This window comes from Rhyacophila brunnea, unplaced genomic scaffold (assembly GCF_057557595.1).
Source record: "Rhyacophila brunnea isolate RB1 unplaced genomic scaffold, BYU_Rbru_1.0 scaffold_7, whole genome shotgun sequence".
In the NCBI taxonomy this organism is placed as follows: domain Eukaryota; kingdom Metazoa; phylum Arthropoda; class Insecta; order Trichoptera; family Rhyacophilidae; genus Rhyacophila; species Rhyacophila brunnea.
Window position 1 is genome coordinate 34,260,442 of NW_028233339.1, and position 20,258 is coordinate 34,280,699.

At 31.8% G+C, this 20,258-nt stretch overlaps 1 protein-coding gene across 1 annotated transcript in view; it reads right to left on the reverse strand.

Moving 5' to 3' along the window:
• Positions 1-20,258, reverse strand: part of LOC147064763 (uncharacterized) — a 232,849-nt gene that overhangs the window by 83,984 nt on the left and 128,607 nt on the right. The window contains exon 5 of the mRNA XM_085958044.1: positions 16,724-16,872. Coding sequence (XP_085814170.1) covers positions 16,724-16,872 — 149 coding nt within the window. The remainder of the gene's footprint in view (positions 1-16,723; positions 16,873-20,258) is intronic.

Below are 20,258 nucleotides of genomic sequence, written 5' to 3' on the forward strand. Positions count from 1 at the left end.
GTGCAGTGTGGCCATTGCGATAGTATAGTGTGCGTCTGTTCGCTAGGATATGTCACCTAGCACGTAGCCACCAAGCAAGGCACCTACCTATGTGGCCTTAGCCTTAACGTTTCCAGCAGCAAGTATCTATTATTTTACAGGATCCGGGAGTCATCCATCAACATGGATTGCACCCCATGTTTGATGCGTAGTAACATCTAAAGGGTAATCGGTTCTTACTTTTTTGAAGACGAATAGCCAAACTTAAGAACAGTAGCCGCCAGGCGATATTCAAATTCAAAGAAAAGCAACTCCACATACGCAGCTGCTAAGACACATTTTCTAACAGTTTCCCTAAATTCAGATTTTAATTGACTTCGACGATCGACCGATTTGACAGTGGCAGCCTTTTTTGTATATGGGAACCTGAAGAATCGGGCGTAGGTATGCCAATGAGCGCAGTTCCATCCGGCATTTTAATGAGAATATTAGGGAAGAAAGACAAGCGCTAGACGTGTTAGAATAGCTAGACCGTTATAGATAATGTCGTATATAGAGAACCCGCAGTTGAAAAGCAGAAAATTAAATTTATTTAAGTAAGTACATAATATAATCTTTCATATCTTAAATGATCCAATTTTCGGTACTTTATTATTTTTAACTTAAACAAAAAATATTCAATTTAAATGGTAAAGCGACTTATGGACCGCCGTATAATAAGCGTATTAACGCAATATACGAATCACATGTTGTATAAAAAGATTTTAAATGTATTCAAATAATACAGCCTAATTCGCTCGTATAGAAGAAGAGCTGTTTTCATTTAGTTCAGTCAAAAACCAACAATGTAAATTCAAATTCTCGATTGTGGAAAACAACAATAAAAACCATAATGCTGCGTCGCACAATATCATAAAACAGGAAAATATTGGTAGTTCCGAATGTTCCGATTATCAATTCCCTATCCTCCGAATCGTGATGGGTCCAGTGATGTCCAGTTTCCTGCCATTCCCTGTGAAGTACCATAAGCCCCAGTATTACAAAACGAATAATAGGTACTTTGTGTGCATAATGTGATTTTCAAAACTGCAAGTTTTGTACTCATGGAACGAATTTATAAAATACATGAAATAGGAATTGCTGTAAAAATACAGTCAATTTAAAGATAGCTCAATATAAATGTAAATACGACGGAAAATTCGTTCCCAAATACGTCAAAGTAACGCGGAATGTGGGTTAGATGGGATACATAGGAATATAAATTCATACGATTACAAATAAAATGTTGAACGTATGGTGGTATATTGCAATGTTTCTAAGAGCTACATTGAAAGGTTAAATTGTCAATTTACCGTACTTTTTCGATTATAAAACGTATTATTGGCGCATCTTAGAAACGCTGTCAAAAATGTAACCAAATTGGGGTTTAAAATGCCAACAAGAATATTACACTGTGATGCTGCATTTAAACGAAAACTTACCGTGTGGGTGGGTAGAAGAGTAAGGGTCATAAATTTTAAATCAGTGTAACGAATATTCGTCTATAGAGAAATTATAGAAATTCTTTATTTTAATGCAGTGTAACAATATTTACCTTCGTTTATTATAATACAATTTTGATATTTGAATTTTTTTTATTTTCGTTGAAAAATATCGAATAACTTTATCGATGCAAACTAAAACAAAGTTTTTTGACACATTGATCAGTTTCGCGAAAAACATGTTGGAAGCACATACATTTCCGAACAAGAATTTTCTTCTTCTTCTAATTATTATGAAGATTATTTTTTTCACTGAACATCTGAACGCTTCAATAAAAATTGTCACCTTAAGTTTTAAAATGGACATGGGTAACATGACTCCGACGAATAAGGAGGCGGACAAGAGTAGGTACGCCATGTGATAGATATCGCTAAGTTGAAATGGCAATGGGCTGGAATGTCGCTCGGCGAATGGACAACCGTCAACAAATGCCATCAAACAGTGGTACCCAAGGGACACGAAACAACTACAACGACGCTGTAAAACCCGCTGGATAAACGAACCCATTCAAATTGAGTGTGACAGGTGTATATACCTACGTGGCAGCAAATAACTAGATACATAAAGAGTGTAAGGAACTAGGGGAGGCCTTCATTCAACAATGGATCGGCCCCGGCTGATGATGGTGATAAGATAATTTGACTAATAAAATATCCTTAACGGTCATATTAGAGCGAATAGACAAACAACTATCCACAACCTGTATTTTATTTTTAATATTCAATAAATAATATGTTATCATTATATTATATATACTGTTACAGAGAATGTCTGTTTCACAAATAAAAACAAAACATAAATGTAAAAAGAGTGCACAATAATATTCGAAAATTACTGTAGAATGACAGACGAATCGTGGAAGGCGCCTTTGCGAGTAAGTAATAATGGAATAGAAAATGCGCAGAAAGCTTGTTAGGATTCCTGAAACACAATATGTTACATAAATTGTCGAAAGAGCTGTAAAATTATTTTCGTATTTATGAAGGCGGCATAGACCCGAAGCAGCCCTTAAATAACTGACTAAAGAAGGTAGAGAATGTTGGTACGTAACTATTACTCCCCCAAATCCAAGCGCTGGTGTGGGAAACTCGAAACAATTTCCAATGAAATGTACCTACCTACATATGCTTGACATGAAATAATAAAATGTTCACAAATAGTAAGCAACAATCACAAACGACAGTGTTATGTGTTATCCACGCATGTGGTGTTCAATATTAAAACTATCCAAATGAATATATATTTTAAAATCGTATGATTAAGATTTTTGCGGAAATACAACAATAATTATTAATAATCTTGGTCAAAAATCGGTTCATCTTTGAATGAGATTTTTATTTATTTATTTAGAAAAAAAATATTATGACATTACAGAAATTGGTCAAAATTTAATTACAAATAACAACAAAGTAGAAGAGAAAGTATTTTCATATATAAATATTAAAGTAAAATGATAAAAACAATTACAAATTTAACCTACTTAAGGGGGATCCTATATGCCAACAGAGAACCTAGCGAAAAAATACGAAGCTTGCAATTTGGGATTTTTTTTTTGATAATTTACAATTTCAACTGTATTAATGTATAATGTATATGAAAACATTAAAAAGGTTTTTTTTTAAGTCAAAGAAACTTACAATTGTAAAAAAATGTGAATTTCTCACATATTTGGTACATATGTTACGTTATTATTACAATATTTTTATGGTTATATTTATTATTAAAATTTAGTTTATTAGGTTTTCAATTTTTTATCGTTTAGATTTTAGACTAATTCATAGTTTTAATATTTTTATATATATTTTAAAACAACATCGATTTTTATAAAAAATATAAATGTGTATAGCTCGAAATCCTTTTTATTTATATGAAATCTTATTTAGGAATGGTCCCAATATTTAAGCTCGATTATATAATATACAAATAGCAAATAAGAAGAATGGGTAATAACTTTGACAATATCATCGAAAAATATTAAAAACATAATTAGACCAAGGTTTGAGCTTTGAGGAACACCAGAGTTTGCTCTAAAACTCCGCAATTCATTTCCATGGTTATCAACAAATTGGCGGAAAGCTTTTGTAATAAAATATCGTGATCAACGCGATCAATATCCTTGGAAATATCTGTGCACACAGAATCAACTTGAACTTACTCATAGAATTTGAAATAACATTATTATACACTATAATTTGTTAGTATGAACCGCCTACGTCTAAAATCTAAAACCATGCTGCGAATCGGAGAAGCGACAAGATAATATATAAAATTAATCTTTGCCCTCGGGTATCTTATCCTATAATACAAAATAAAACTACTCCATTTGAGCCAAATTTTATTTGAAAATTATCGATCAAAATACAAATTTCAAACGCCGCTGGATTGGATTTGGTTTTACAACAAAATCATTGAACAAAACAGTTTTTCACAATAACAATATAATATGATATATAATTATATAGTACCTACCAACACTACAAAAATAATATATTATTATATAGCCATTCCATCAGACTGAAATATTGATTCATTTATAGGATGATCAATGTTGTTAAATCAATATTAAATTGATGTTTACAATTTCCTAATCTTTATCCATCAATATTACAATATGTACAGCGAATTATTTTATGTACCAGGTACTTAAAAAATATGTCCAATATAGTTACGAAGTCAGTAACCATTTGCCGAAGTGAATAATCGGGTAGATTATATAACTGCTACTGTACATTTCTGACACCTGTTCAAAATAAATAGCGTAGTTAATAACTATTCGTAATAATGAGAAATTGATTGACAATTTAATGGATAAGTTGTTAGTTCAAATCCCACTAGGTCAATTTTTTCTAGGTTTCTTTTCTAACATATGCATTTAAAAAAACAAACGATGAAATTTCAATAAAAAAATAGATTCATTCATAATATTACGCTAATTATTGAATAATATAAATAATTAACTCACAAAATAAAACCAAACGTTTGGTATTGTATGGTTTCAAAACATAACGTCACGTCTATGTCTAAATATAACATAAATTATCAACATGCATTGAGAATACTTGCGAAGGTGTTATTGTCTATTCTTGGAATAAATTATAGTTTTGACAAGCGTTTATTTTCGTCTACGCTTCTGCCAGCTGAGAAAATTGAGTCTATAGTTTACAGTGTATGCATACAACATAGACAATCACTCATGTACGGTATATGATATAATTTCGATGTCTAAATTCCAAATAATTTACATTATTTTCATGGCATCATGGATAAGTACTTACAACTTACCTAAGTGGATTACTTACGTACCATATCGAATTTGCTTAGCCATAAGGGAGTAAATAACAATAATTCGCAACTAAATAAATCAGAATATAGTATGTAGTGTGCTACTAGGGCTAAATATACTTTTCGGGGAATGGCAGGATAGTGGGACCAATCTCAGTCAGTAATTGACAATTTATTGTCAAACAAACACATTTATTTCGGTACTGAATAATTACACATTTGACAGAGCACCTTAATAATATGCTAATAATACAATATACGCAGTTATAGAATTGATTATTATTTTCTTATTGAAATGGGTTCGAGATAATACATTCTCTCACCCCAAAAGAAAAAAACAAGGGAAGTAAAGTTACGTTTTGAATGGAATGCCTGTTCGTGTCCGCAGGGATGGTTGTCGACTGACTTTATCTCAGGTAAATATGTATCTCATTGTCTAACATCGAAGATTGTATTATTTGTTTTCGGCGCAAGGAACGTCTTGGTAAAAACGCGGCAATTTCAAATAAAGTCGAACTGGGTCTGCTTTGGTCAATCGATCATAACTACAATAAATAATACATTATATTATTACGATGTCGATACGTATTCCACTTGTTTTAATAATGATCAGGGTCGATTCTATCAGCTTCACTAGGTCATTTTCACTATCTTGAATAGCTGTACGAATGTATATTTGGTATCAGTTGATAATGTGCTATCGAAACGGACGAAACCAACTCTGATCATTATTCAATAGAATAAGTATCTACATACTACACATTAATTAATATAATATTGAGACCATCAAATGATCAGTTATATACTGACTATACAGGAGAACTTATTTGGAATGGAACGAATTGTATTAGAGTTTCGTGACATATTTTTCAGTAACTACCTCATCAAAAAATAGTCGTAACTTTGTGACGTGATAACTCTTGCTGACTGAGACAGAATTGCATTCTAAGCAATATACCCCTATAAACAACTAATTTTCGGCAAAACATCCGTTACGCCATTTTGGCTGAGCAAAAGCAATATATTACTTACATTAAGAAAGCAGTATGAATTAGTGTATCATTGTACAAAATATTCACACGTAAAATTTTACAAAATAATCAAATTTAGTAGGTAACCAAATTGCGAAAACTAATTGACGTGGAGCAATAAATAGGACGTACATATTATAATATACATCGTTAATCAAAGAAATATGTTTTAGTAGATCGAATACAATCATTGTAATAGAATAACAATATATTTGTTAATCTAAACTTAAATTAGAAAATAATCTGGAAGTCTCCTAATAATATGGCAGACATGTTGTATGGATGTACTTAGGGTCAGCTATGGTAAAAATGCGATAACTACCCTACCAAAAAACGGTTTTAACTTTGTCACAGAATAACTCTTGCTGGCACATTTACGGGACACTTGAAAGATTTCCAACCTTTATGTTTGGCGGAATCCTTAGGACATTGTCTAGAAACTCGAGTAAACTCTGCCTAGTCAAACATTTTAAAGTCCAAATAGGAAAATTATAAAATATACATGTAGAGGTGAATTTAATATTTAAGACGGTCAATAACACCAACATAATATTTGTTATCCGATAGAATTTGCTTTATATGGTTACCCATTAGCCGACATAAATAGTCAGTATTATCAGTTATTTTAATTAAATATTATTGTATATAATCTTTTAGTTTAAACTATTATTTTTGAGCCCAAAAAGCTACACAAAACCGTCTTATATATTTGTTACTGTGTACTGAGTCTACAACAGTATGCAGTGCAGTACCGAGACAAAGTGCCGCTTAGTAGTCTTAAATAGACAAAAACGCCATCCGATGTTTACGATATTTTTATTAAACTGTGCATTGTGCAGGCGAAAAAATTGATGAGATAGTCATTTTAACATACCTTTCGTCCGAAGCTATCGGGCAGAACAATAAACACTCACTTTACGATAAATAGTATAGCGATAAATTATTTCTGTGATGTAACTATAACGTTATCATGTAAATTTTAAGTACGAACATAAATAAAAGAAACAGTGCGTAGTAGCCGGCGTCCTTCACTACAGACAACTGGAATCCTAGATTTTTACTTTACACTTAAAAGAACTTCATTGCTTAAATTAATGTCATAAAAGCATTTTTACTATATTACCAAATTTTTACCCTAACACGTCTTGCGGAGCCCGGTTGGGAATCACTAATCTAAATAATCTAATCCTATAATAATAACTCATCATTACAAACAAAAAATAGGTAAGGTATTTTAGCTTAACAACCTCAATGTATTTTTAAACTTAATGACGTTAGGCCCGTTTCAGACGGGACACCGGTGTCGCGCTCGATATAATAGAGGAGGCCTTTGTATTCGAATAAATGGTACTTTATATTATGTTTATGAACGCCCCAGAGCTAATGGGTCAACGCGTGTCCGGTACACTTTTCCGTCGGCCGCTACATTGTCAAGCCGCCAATACACTTGTTTTTATTACCGCATCCAGTTTTATGTTCTAATTTATAACGCAAAATTATGCGTTGACTTGTTAGCTCTGGGGCGTCAATAAACATAATACCAAGGACCCTTTATTTGAATACAAAGGCGTCCTATATTATATCGAGCGCGACACCGGTGTCACGTCTGAAACGGGCCTTATTGTGTGTGGGCGTCAATTAAACATAATAATTAGTTACAATGTTTTGTTTTGTATTATTCAATATTGCTATACAATCGGCACAATGTCATTAATTCAAAACATATTCATTATTATAACATCAATCAGTTGTTTGCAAGTCCAATGTGAGTATGTTCGTTGGTCCAATTTAATAATTTCAACCAATGTAATCTTAATACTGAGGGTTACCTTCCACTATACAGAGAGCCACAATGTGGGGGGTTTATATAAAAAAGAGAAATTGTCACATTTAAACAGAAACACTCATAAGATACTCTATACATAATACTTTACACTGACCTGCAAAAATATGAGATTTTAAAAATTAAATAAAATCTCAAACATATTTGAGTTGGTGGCAAGTACACGTCGGTGAAGTAAATTTGAATTTTCTATTTCCCAGTAAAGTATTTAGCATAATGTTATCCATCTGTAAATATATATTAATGCAATTCGATTGCAAGACACTGCGGGATGCTTTACGGTGGAGATGCCGCTGCCGCCTCGATTTTCACCCACGCAGTGAAATGCAATCAGAAATAGAAATGGAAAATATAAAATATCTCATGAAATCAAAACTATTGAAGTAAATCGAATGCAACTTGCAAATGTCGAAGACAGTGCAACGTCAGAAATGATTCAAGGTACACTCCGTAGTCTGGGCTTTGAAATGTTTCACACTCCGGGGCATTTGCAAAATCAATCACATGCACGGCGACGCGACAAGACAAGACGAATATTGAATTTCAATTGTATATACTAAAGAAATATTATTCAAGTTTCTTAAAATGTATTACGTCTCAAACAGAGACAAAGGCTACGAGACAATGATTTATTTAAATATCGCTACGTTTTTGGTTATTTTGAGATACAATTATATTATAGAGTGTGTACCTAGGGTCGTCTTATCGAAAGAAGGTATCGATACCAAAGTATCGAAGTATCAGTCATAATACTTTTTTGACAGCCTATATGTAGGTACCTATAAATATTCCCGAGAATCCCAAATCCAGAAAGTGAATTGAATAAAATTGTAAGTACAATGTAATAACTAATAAAAAAAAACTACACTTGAGCTATCCAGTGGAATTAAATTTGATTGTTTGGTTTATGACATGATTTTATCACTTGGTATTTATTAGGTACATATTATATAGATTGTTTTACACTTTTGCAGGCACGTTTTTCGCTCACATGGTGAGCTATATTAAGTATGAGTACCGACATTTTATGGTTGAGTTTTAATTACTGTCGATATTATGTGATGGGAGTAGAAAAAGAGCTATATAATGTGATATTTACAGCTGAATAACTAACTCTAAGCTACGATGAAGTAGAGGAAGTTGGATTTAGTATGTCATTGATAATCTACATTAAAACAATTAAAGGGTTTCAAAACCATCCGTATTTAGCGTCTCCGCAAACATGAAACAATGAACGAAGCGTTTGACTCCCCGCTACCCTCTCGATCCTTCCGCCGTAGTATATAATGTAGAAGAGCTGCGGTTACGCAACCACGAGACGAGATAATGAGTGGACGCCGTTAGCTTTTTTTTAACTAAAAATTTGTTAGAAAATTTGGTTTCTTTAATCATCCCAACGGGTGTCTTTTGTCAAAAAAAAAATATTTTGAAATAAGTACCTACCTCAAAAATATCATACTTACTAGCTGAGCCAGCTGGCGGTCGCCAGTCTGTCTCGCTAGGTCTTGCAGACGGCTTGGCGGTGTTGGATTTTAATATAATTGTGATGTATGCATAGACGGGACCATAGTTTTCCCTTCGGGATGAATTTTCATTCACCTCAGACAGTTTGACATTTCGACGATTTGTCAGTTTTACGATTTGAAAGTCGTCACTGCCAATATAATTTGGGGTCATATGCGTAGTCCATTCTGGAGTCTGGCCTTCACAATACCGTCTGACACCACTTCAGAGTGATAGGCCTAGCAGAACAGCTGGCAATGGCCGATTGCTACCACTGACATTTTAATAGAATATAATATGTTTATATATTGCACTTTTTCATTCATTTTTATTTATTTTCGTTTACATTACACGACATTTTGTTGGTTAGTTTTTTTATAATTCATTAAACCCTGCCTAAACCAAACAATAGTAGTTAAAATATTATTTTATCTATTAAATATCCAAAATGATGTATGATTTAATAGCATAATTTTAAATATTTTATGGACAGATACGTATTATGGCTTGGTTTTTCCAGGGTTAATTTAAATTTTAAAAACTAACCAACACCATCTGTAAAGTGTAGTCTTAGTTCAATGTAAATAAATACGTATAACTGACAAAGTTTAGTCTGTACTATCTATGGTGGATCCACCCCACGTCCACCCATCACCACTACAGGATAGTCTAATTTTTCATACATTTAGATTATTGCGTTATAATACGTTTTATTTATTCAATGGGGGAAGATCCCATTGGATTGAAAAAATGTAAAATCTATTTTTCATAATGTCCTTTAAGATACTCGTAATTACCATCCTGAAACGGTGTGTCCATATGGTTTGCTTAGGAACAAAAATGGTATTTTATTTTATAATTCTTTAACGTACTTAATATACTAATGAATAAATTCCAACATGCTAAATTTATTATTTAACAAATTATCTGGGAGGGGAAATAAAAAAAGTATTATTTATATCATGTACAAAAGTGGAAAAGTATCAGGTATCTACTTACATATTGTACCTGATTGTGTAATAAAAATGTCATAATTGACTATATTTCACTATAAGTATAATGTATTATATTTCACTTATAAGTGATGAATGATAAAATAGCAGACAACATGCATAATAAGAAGCATTATTAGAATGTTATTTTTATTGAGTAGGTATTAATAGTTACTAATGGTATAAAAAAAGAAGAAAGGTTACTGTAATTTTATATACAATAATTATTATTATAAAATATATAAACATCATTAATTTTTAATTACCTACTTGTATTAAACGTACCTACCTAAATGTAAAAATAATACAATTATTACTGAATCACGATAACTACCTATCTATTTTATATGGAAGAAGGTATGTGATACTTCGACGTTGATCTGACAATAGTATATACCTATCTGACATTTATAGTCAATTTTTCAGGGGGTTCAAAAAACTATTTTTGTCGGTATCAGTATAATTTTTATTTTTCAAGTGAAACGATTTAATATTAGTACTAAAACAGTCATTTAAAGATGTATGGAAATTGTAATGTCATAATAAAATAAATCAAGCAGATAGATAATATTTCTTTTTAGTTTCTAGACACTTCGATGCAGATAGACACCATTTTCCACGTAAAATTTGAGCATTTTAGGATTTTTTTCGTAGAACAATAATATTTCCATTCGATCCGTCACCATTTTGTACAAAATACACCAATAACCTAGAATTCGCCAAAACTGCAGATTGATGCTATTGTCAGATCAACGTCGACTTACTATAATATTGAGAAGAGCGTAATATGTACCTATATAATGTAGTTTCTTATTCAAGTCTGAAATTATTCAATTTATTGATAGAAATATTAAAATTGTCTTCATCTTACAATAAATGTCTTGATTGAAATTGATTATTTATGGGTGCTAATAGAAATGTCACATTTTTTCGATTATTCCTGCAAATTCTAAATTTGAATTCTGACACGTCAAATGAACTTGTTATAGGCGAAAACAATTGACAATCATTAGTCTATTAGTTTGACAGATAAGTGGCAGTGAAGTGGTTTTAGATTATATTTTAGTAGTAATTAGTGAGGAAATATACATTTAATTCTAGTTAAAACCCATAGTACGCCAATGTGTATCTTACAGATTTGAATAGTTTTATGGAATATTAATTTAGATTTGTGAAATATCGATTATATAGAAAGTTTTAAGCGACATTATAATCAATTTGTGGTAGATAGACAGTAAAGTAGCGAAAATGTATGGTGACGGATATAAAACGCTATTTAAAAACGATATTATCTGTGATTGTGTCGAGTTTTATCAGATTGTGCCGGATTCAAATGGAAGTAGATTCGGGACTCCAAAAATCGAAAACTCGAAAAAAAAAAAAAAAAAGGACAACAAAATGGTATTTAAATTTAAAAAAATGGTGCGTTTTCCAAAATCTCTTAGGATAATAATATATAGGAGATTATAAAAACAATCCAAATGAACGAAAAATAAAACTATTCTCGTAAAAGTGACAAGTGACCCAAAAGTCATGTGAAACCCCGACACCTAGATATCCCCTACAGAAAGTAATCACATAATCCAAACGAAGTAATATATTAAAATCCACCACGATTATGATGCCAATCTGACTGCAAGATCTAGCAAGACAGTTGGCTCTGCTAGTGATCAGTTAAAAACATCAGACATACATTCACAATACTATCGCGTATTAGCGATTACAACAAAATCAATTTAATAATAAACTACTGATTTACATATTATCATTATCTTACCATAAATGTTGTTATTTCGTTTAATTTTGATAAAAAGTTACATTCTGTTTGCCAAATATAAAAATGACACAAAATGGCGTTTTCAGACCGTAAATGTAGCCGTAAAATGTACAGTGTAAAACGTAGAGTGAAAATATTTCAACACACTTGTGTATACAAAGTCCGCCAAGACAAATCGTAGTACATAAATAACTTTTGTCTCGGTCCAAGCAAAAGCATCCCAAAAAATGAAAAGACCCGAAATGTTCAAAAACACTTTTGTGATTAATTTTATTCCACACCCATCTAAGACATTACTATTATAACATTACCGGTAGCGGAATTTTCAAACAGCAAACCCCAACCGCGCAAAAAAGGACTCACTCTTCCATAGGTAGGTAAATTATTTCATTTACTTCAAAACTTAGATCAAAAGATAGCGTCAGTATTAGCGTATTTTATACTTGCGGAGTAAAATAAATGATTATAACGTATATCACGGTATTATCAAGAATCACCACTGTTCAATACGACACCAGCTGAATGCAGAACTATTCTTATAGAAATTACAGGAAATTCCTTAGGTGACTACTTTCATCCTTTTATTGTTTTATTGCACCTTTCTCCACAATTTCTCAACGAGCGTACTTGACGCGAGTATACATATATATAGACAGTAGAAATATATGACATCATTAACAATTAATGAGAATGAAGCTACATATAGATTTTAGTAATCCGTTCTTCGAGACCTTCAAATGCTAGTTCCGCTTTCAAATGTGGTCTCGACGAAAGGGTAAGGCCAACAAAGCCATCGTCCGCTCGTAGCAAGTGTCGAGTGCCAAACATGAAAAGCCATCAATAGACTGAGAACCAATGGCGAAGACTCCATACTAGGTGATTATTTAAAGCCTACCTTCCTAAGAAAAATATTTTTATTTTTTATTGACATATTAAATAATATAATCACATAATAATATTTATTCAATATGCCCAACGACATCTATCGTATAATTGTCATAATAATTTTACGATCTTTTTCAATAAGCACCATTTATTTATGGCATGTCTCGAAAGTTTTAAAAAATAAGCAACATCTCGTTTCGCTTCAGATATTCTATGGTTTATGTTCGCGTGAATGGAACGTTTTTTTTTAAATGAAGTTTGTTTCTAATAATTTCAAGACGTCTGGGGCGGCCCATAGAAATCGGTAAGCTATTTAAGGAGCGCTTACGCTTACATATTACGTAAGTGCGCATTTATAATAATCAATCACATATAAATATTGATTGTTGTTAAAAATATAAAATACTTTATCTCGTGATTTTTATTTATCAGTTAGTTAGTTCATTCATAGACTAAAATAATTTATTCAGACAATGTAGGTACCTAAGTCTGTGTTTTAAATGTAAGTATTTTGAAATGTCTAGTTTTACGGGTTAAATTAAAAATTGTTATGGAACAGATACACAACAACGGATTTTTTCAAAGATGATAATATATTTTGAGCGTATCTTGCGTTTATAAATGTTTATGAAAATACATAATTCAAATTAATTGCTTAATTTTATACCATCAATGAGCTTTTGAAATTTCATCAATGTTTGTGTACCAATTCATCAGTAGTAATGTCGGATTATCTTCTTATTTTCCTTTAAATATATCTAACAAGTGTGCTTTCTCCACAGCCTACCTCTTTCCAAAAGTCACCCTTCGCCACTGCTGAGAACCATGATAACCAAAAGCCCGTAAGTACTACAGTAAAATGTAAATTATTAAACACTTACTATATAATATGCAATTTCCATAAGATCCCAACTAGCTAAGAAAATGGCATTCGTGTTTCTAATTATAGAGCATTTGGAGCCATTAACGAAACGACACAATAAATAAAACGATCCTACAATACTGATTTCAACAAGCTGTTGAACAAAGAAATCGATTTATTTTATTTTAACATAAATATTGTAAACACATATTTTAGTTTTAAAATGACAATGAAGTTCCGCCACTTAAAAAAATACGCAAAGTGAAATAACAGTAGTTATTATTTAGATCACTGATTTACATTGGAAAATATGATTTCTATTTCAAATGAGCTTATATCTAGAATATCATGTTATTTCTTATAAAGTCGTGAAATGTTATTGCATCAGCAGAATTCAGCCAGTCGGTGAAATGTTGCATTCCATTATTTAGATTTCATATTGTTTAGCGTCAGTTCTCTAAGTGGAAATTGCTTTACCGCTGCAACGGTCTTACGGTTATCAAAGTTTACTATCTAACATATTATTATGTATAATTGCATCAGCAGAATTCAGCCAGTCGGTGAAATGTTGCTTTCCATTATTTAGATTTCATATTGTTTAGCGTCAGTTCTCTAATTGGAAATTGCTTTACCGCTGCAACGGTCTTACGGTTATCAAAGTTTACTATCTAACATACTCGTATTATTATGTATAAGGAATAACGACGCCTTTAACATTATGCAATTTAGATTTGTCCGACATATTTTGATATTATTGAAATGCATTTTACGCCTAATGACTAGGTACCTACAGATTGGCAACCTCGTAAATAAAAATATAGTAAGTTTACAAAAAAATAGGAATGTTAAAATGTGATTATATTGAAATTTCCCATCTTATGACGGAGCACACCAATGGCGTAAAGATGTATTGACAAATATATACGAGAATTGGCTGCTCACCAATGTCTCTCATTCCACTGGATCCATCATGCTATTGATCTAAATGTAGTGTTGGAACTGAGAAGGAGACGAGTCCAATAATCAAACTGGGGTGGATAACAGTTCATATTTTACAAATAATCAAGACAGAAAGCGTTTAGTTTAGAAGTTTTTTTTTGTAAAAAAAATTGTAAAACCAATCGACCTGTAAGGGACGTCAGGTTCGATTGCCATTGTTTCCTCTTATCGGCGCATGGCTTCATACCTTTTTTTCGACTTAGTGTAAATGAGAACTCTGCCATTCTTGGTAGTATTGACTTGTGTGTCCCTAATAACTATCTTAGGAATCGGGAGCATCAGTTGTTTGTTCTCCAGAGGTGCAGAACTAACCTGCCATTGGTGATGCCAATTGGGAGGACAATAACTCTGTTCAACCAAATCACTTCGGATGTTGATATATTCCACCTACGTGAGGATCAATATAGGTGGGTTTGTTTTATAAATTCTTAAAATAGGGTCCACTTAGCTCATTCGATGTGCTTACATGCTTTAAAAAGAATTATAATTATTGTAAGTACCTATTTACTTTTTATACTATTTTTGTGATACTGCATATTATATTTATTTTTTCTTTACGCTGTTTTAATACTATCTTTTTGCCTTTAAATGACTTCAACTTATAATTTGTAATTTTCACTGTGTTTAAAAAAAAAAAAAATTAAATTCGAAATTTGAATACCTGAGCCTGGATTTCTCGGAATTTGGAACCGGGTACAATATTTGTTACACACCTTATAGTTAATTTTTGACATTTATAACATTTTAATAAGACATACTTTTAATATTAATCTAATTAGCTGCAATTCGTTGTTATAAGACGGTGAGAATATTTTAGTCTAGAGACCGACAAGTTTTAAATATACTTAAATAGAAGCACTTGCGATGTGTGGCCTAAATGCAGATGCCGCTTTAGAATAGAACTCATTTAAATGGACTCATGATTCTCAGTGATGTGATGAGAAATACAACAATGGAAATTCATTCACGCGGTGTTGCCTTACTTCTGTGATTTTGATACATTGCAATTATTAATAAAAAAAGCCTCAGTGGTACAATGTTGAAATGTAGATTTTATTATATTTTTTCCACATCAATAAAAACATTGAGTAAAATGGATTTCGGGTTCCAATGACTAACAAATAGCTAAGCATGAACTATAATCGCCACTCCACGACAGTTCAAGCATATCTGAGCGGCTTTATTTAATAGTTCAATATAAACCATCTAAGTCGTAAATAGGTAACTACCATCGCTTTCAATTTGATTGTCAGAGATAAGTGGGGGAAATCATACCGGACACAAGGAAGTAATTTATTCAGAGTATCCATCTTATCCGGCCACTTCATTTTGACATAAAAGGGCAAATTTTCAATTATACTTCACCAATCTCAATCCACTACTTAATTAACTCTTCTTCTGCGCTGCCGGACGTAAAGCATTTTTTTTTTAAATCAGATTGAAAGTCCATAATAAATTATCCTAATATATTTTGTATATTTTTAACATTTTCTGACCTAAGGTAATTTGGCCAAAAACAAAACGACTGAATAATTTAAAATAAAAAATTTTCTTCAGTATAAATTTATCTATAGATTTCGAAGTTCCCACAAGCAAGCGATTCCGGTTAGAATAATAAATATTGTAGAGGTACAATTTGCAAGACACACATCTACACACATTTTAAAATAACATTCTCATATATTATGATATGTCTATAAATTCAAAATTGTTGCCAATAAAATTATACAAAATACAAGACATATAAGTGTACTATTAACCCATATCCAGGGGGACGGAACGTATGGCTACCCTAAGCATGGTGTAACTAAGCGTATAAAAAGAAGAAAACGTGTTATCTTTCAGTTCCGGGATATCAGATATAAAAAGGTATTGATTTCGCAATAGATACCGGTTGTAAGTTAAGCCGGAAGCAAATAAAGCACTAATGACCTATCCACACTAACTTGCCGTTTATTTTTCAATCGATGTATTTCATTCAGTAGATCACACAACTTCGCTTGTTTCGTATTCAGCGTCGACACTTACCAATCTCGGTGGTCCTGGATCATGTTTTGCCAACATGCGGCGCTGCTGGTGGTGGATGGCTTCTGGCAAATCGAGCCAAGTCCGCCTACTTATACCGCCAAGGCTGGAACCTCCCAATAAGCTTCTTCGCCCGCAGTGAAAGGCACCACCTAAAATAGACGAAACAATTAATTGAGATGGGTTGTCACACGTGGGTTGTTTTGTAATTAAAATACCATTAACCACATCTTCACGTTTGAATTCATTCTCAGCCATTTAGTGAAATTTTGAGACTTCTTTGAAGTTGTTTTGCTACGTGGCTAGGTACTAAAATGTTACATAATAAAAGCGCGATATATTTTCAATAGAAACTATTTCATCAGAATGTTGTAATATATACTTGAGCATTTACGTACAAAAATATCAACAAACATTGATTTTCAGAAAATATGATAGGTACATAGCAATTGTGAAAAAATAACAATGGTGTAAATACCTACTATTTAAAATTTGGGACGGGGTTTTCAAGCGTAGACAATCCGGACGAAACATGGCAAACCTAATTACAAGATATAATTCTGAAGTACTGATAACTTCAATGTTCAAATTAATAAATAAAATTGTATCGACCGACTTCATACATGATAGCATTACAAGTATTTACAAAAAAATATAAACATTTTATTTTGTGGCGTATTAAAAAAATCCATTAAAAAAATTAGCTCGTAGAATAAGCTTCAAATTGTATATAGTGGTATTAACATATTATATTAAATATATTGGATATTTTTTAAATCGTTTGAAAACGTTTCTGAAAGTAAACATTTTGTTTATTTGCTTACCAACTGAGACTAATAAATACTAGCGGTATACAAAATGCTTTTAAACGATTTATTTCAGAGTAGATACATAAATGAAACCAATGTTAATTATAATTTTTAATTACTGAGGGAAAAAACAAAATTTAAAATTTAGCAAACCCGTTATAATATAATCCTTTTAAAACAGATGATGGGCAATGAAAATTAGGTAACTTCTTTACTCCGCTTAAATAGTTGATAATAAATTTGAGATAAAGCGTGTTTCGTGAGTGGTACATTCCACTGATTACAATTTAGAAATAGTTTTCTTTGAGAAGGGTTAAGTATGAGACGCTTCTCAATAAAAACAATACTTCCATTCAACCTCGGGCGAATAACGAAACTATTGAGAATTCACCAAGAGAGCAAAGTTTACCGGGAACCTTCGATGTAAGTATGTAAACTTCCGAATACACAGTTCTCATTCAAGTTATATTTCTTAATACCCAGGAGACTTTCAAACTCTTCAATGCACTATCAAACTTCACTGCCGTGAAAAGACAAAAGGTATTTTTGTCGCTGTATCGTACAATTGAAGCTGTGTCACGGAACCGTACCCACAGAGAAAGAATGCTTTTAGGTTAATCAGAATTGCTTGTTCGGAAGCTTTAAAAAAAATACATTAAAATCACTAAAAAGTCAAACGAAATGTATAAAATATACGCTTTACCTCACTGCATCAATTCGACTATAATACTGTTAAAACATGCTCGATTGAAAAACTCATTATATCTGAGCATGAATGTCTGTTATCTGAATCTTTAGGATTAGAGTTATCGTACACTATTCCGAAAATGTTTTTATAACCCAAAACACCTATCAACATAAATAACTCAGATATCGTATAACTACAAAAAAAATGTTTTAAAACCACTATAATTTAATTCTACCAAGTAAACACAAGTAAAATTAATAATGTATAATATCCCATATAAGATTAAGAGTGTTTATTTGTCCCTGGCATCAGATAGCAATTAACATAATAATTGAGTATTGAAAGAATCTAGGTACATAGACAATGGATATGAGTGAAACTTTAAAATATGATAAATGATAAACGATTATAAATTATACACAACACTGTTAATAAAATCTGTAATAAACTAGTGTTCTCAAATGATACATTATTATAATTCAAAGAAAGATCTCTATATCTATGTGTGATATTAGCGTTTGTAGGGCTATATTTCTTAAAAGCAAAAATATTCAAATTAGATAGGTACCTACGTTACTATTAAAATAATAACATTCTATATGTACGCATGAGTGTAATTTAATATTAGGAATAAAATGGTTTTTATACATAGCAGTTACATTCGTCGATCACCATTTATTACTTAAATAACACTTGCAGGTACCTACTCATTTAATCATCAACTTGTCAATTGTGATATTTTTTCGATTGATAGCAACACTAATAAAAAGACAATATTTGGGAGAAATTTATTTGTGAAACCCCAAGCTCGATTCACTGCACCACCCGTTTAAAAATAAAATTGTACATACTACAAAGACACGGATGGTCTGCGTAACATCGTTGGCATATTTCAATAAAGATATAATATAATCATTTATACATTATTTGCTGGTTGAGATAATAGCCTCAATCTAGTACCACCAATGACATTAAGTACCACTATATTGGCCTTGTTCGTTAGCTTAGCCACTCTTTTTTCACTTAGCTTGGGACCCCTTTCGTCCGTAGTTTTCACGCAATTTCAAGTAGGTACAACATGGAATTATGTAATAAGATAATAAATTATTCGATTATTGTATGATTTAACTGATTGTTATTAAAGCTTATATTATACTATATACCCCGGTCTTATATACAAACTTTATTTGAAAGTATTTACGCCTATGTTACGTGTCGAAATGGACAAAGGAATAAATAATATCTATCACTCCAATACGACGCACACACACATAGATACAACCAGAAAAAGTAGAATGGCAAAAGATTTCGCTTTTTGATACAATGTAAGGGTGTAGGTCAGCGATGGCAAATGCGTAGCACGCGTGCCCAACTTGGCACGCTAAAAATTTTCGACGGCACGCCTAAAAATAAATTATAAAGCAAAAAGAAAAATATAAAATCAAAGCAAAATCATGTTAATGTTCATGTCATATTTTATATTATGGCAACACATGGAAAAGTATGCCTGATACTGATATTCTTCCACGTAGGTACTCGTGCGAAAGTATTTTTTTAATTATATTGAAACATGTACATTCTATCGGTTGACAAAGGAAGATTCAGCAGCATGTATTAGTTTGCAATCAACGACATATTATCACCTTATATAAAAAAGTCTCGCAAATAACATGAAACAAAAAACGTCAAATAAAGATTAGTGTGTTATTAAATGTTTTTATATTTCCTTATTTTCGTTCATTTTATGTGCATCATTTTTGTATATATTCAATAAACAATATAGTTATCTACTAATGTACCTAATTGTTTTTTTATATATTCATCATCATGTGTACAACACCTAAAAAGGAATGGCACGCACCACGAATTTTAAAAAAAAATCGGCTTATTTTGGGACGCCGGTCAAATCCTATTTGCCATCCCTGGTGTAGGTAATATGACGTTGGGATGTGTCTGCAAGAGATAAAATAAGACAAAGAGTTGCCAGATTCTTTATGTAACGTAAAAAGGTCGCCAGTATCAAAGTGCCTCTCGGACAATA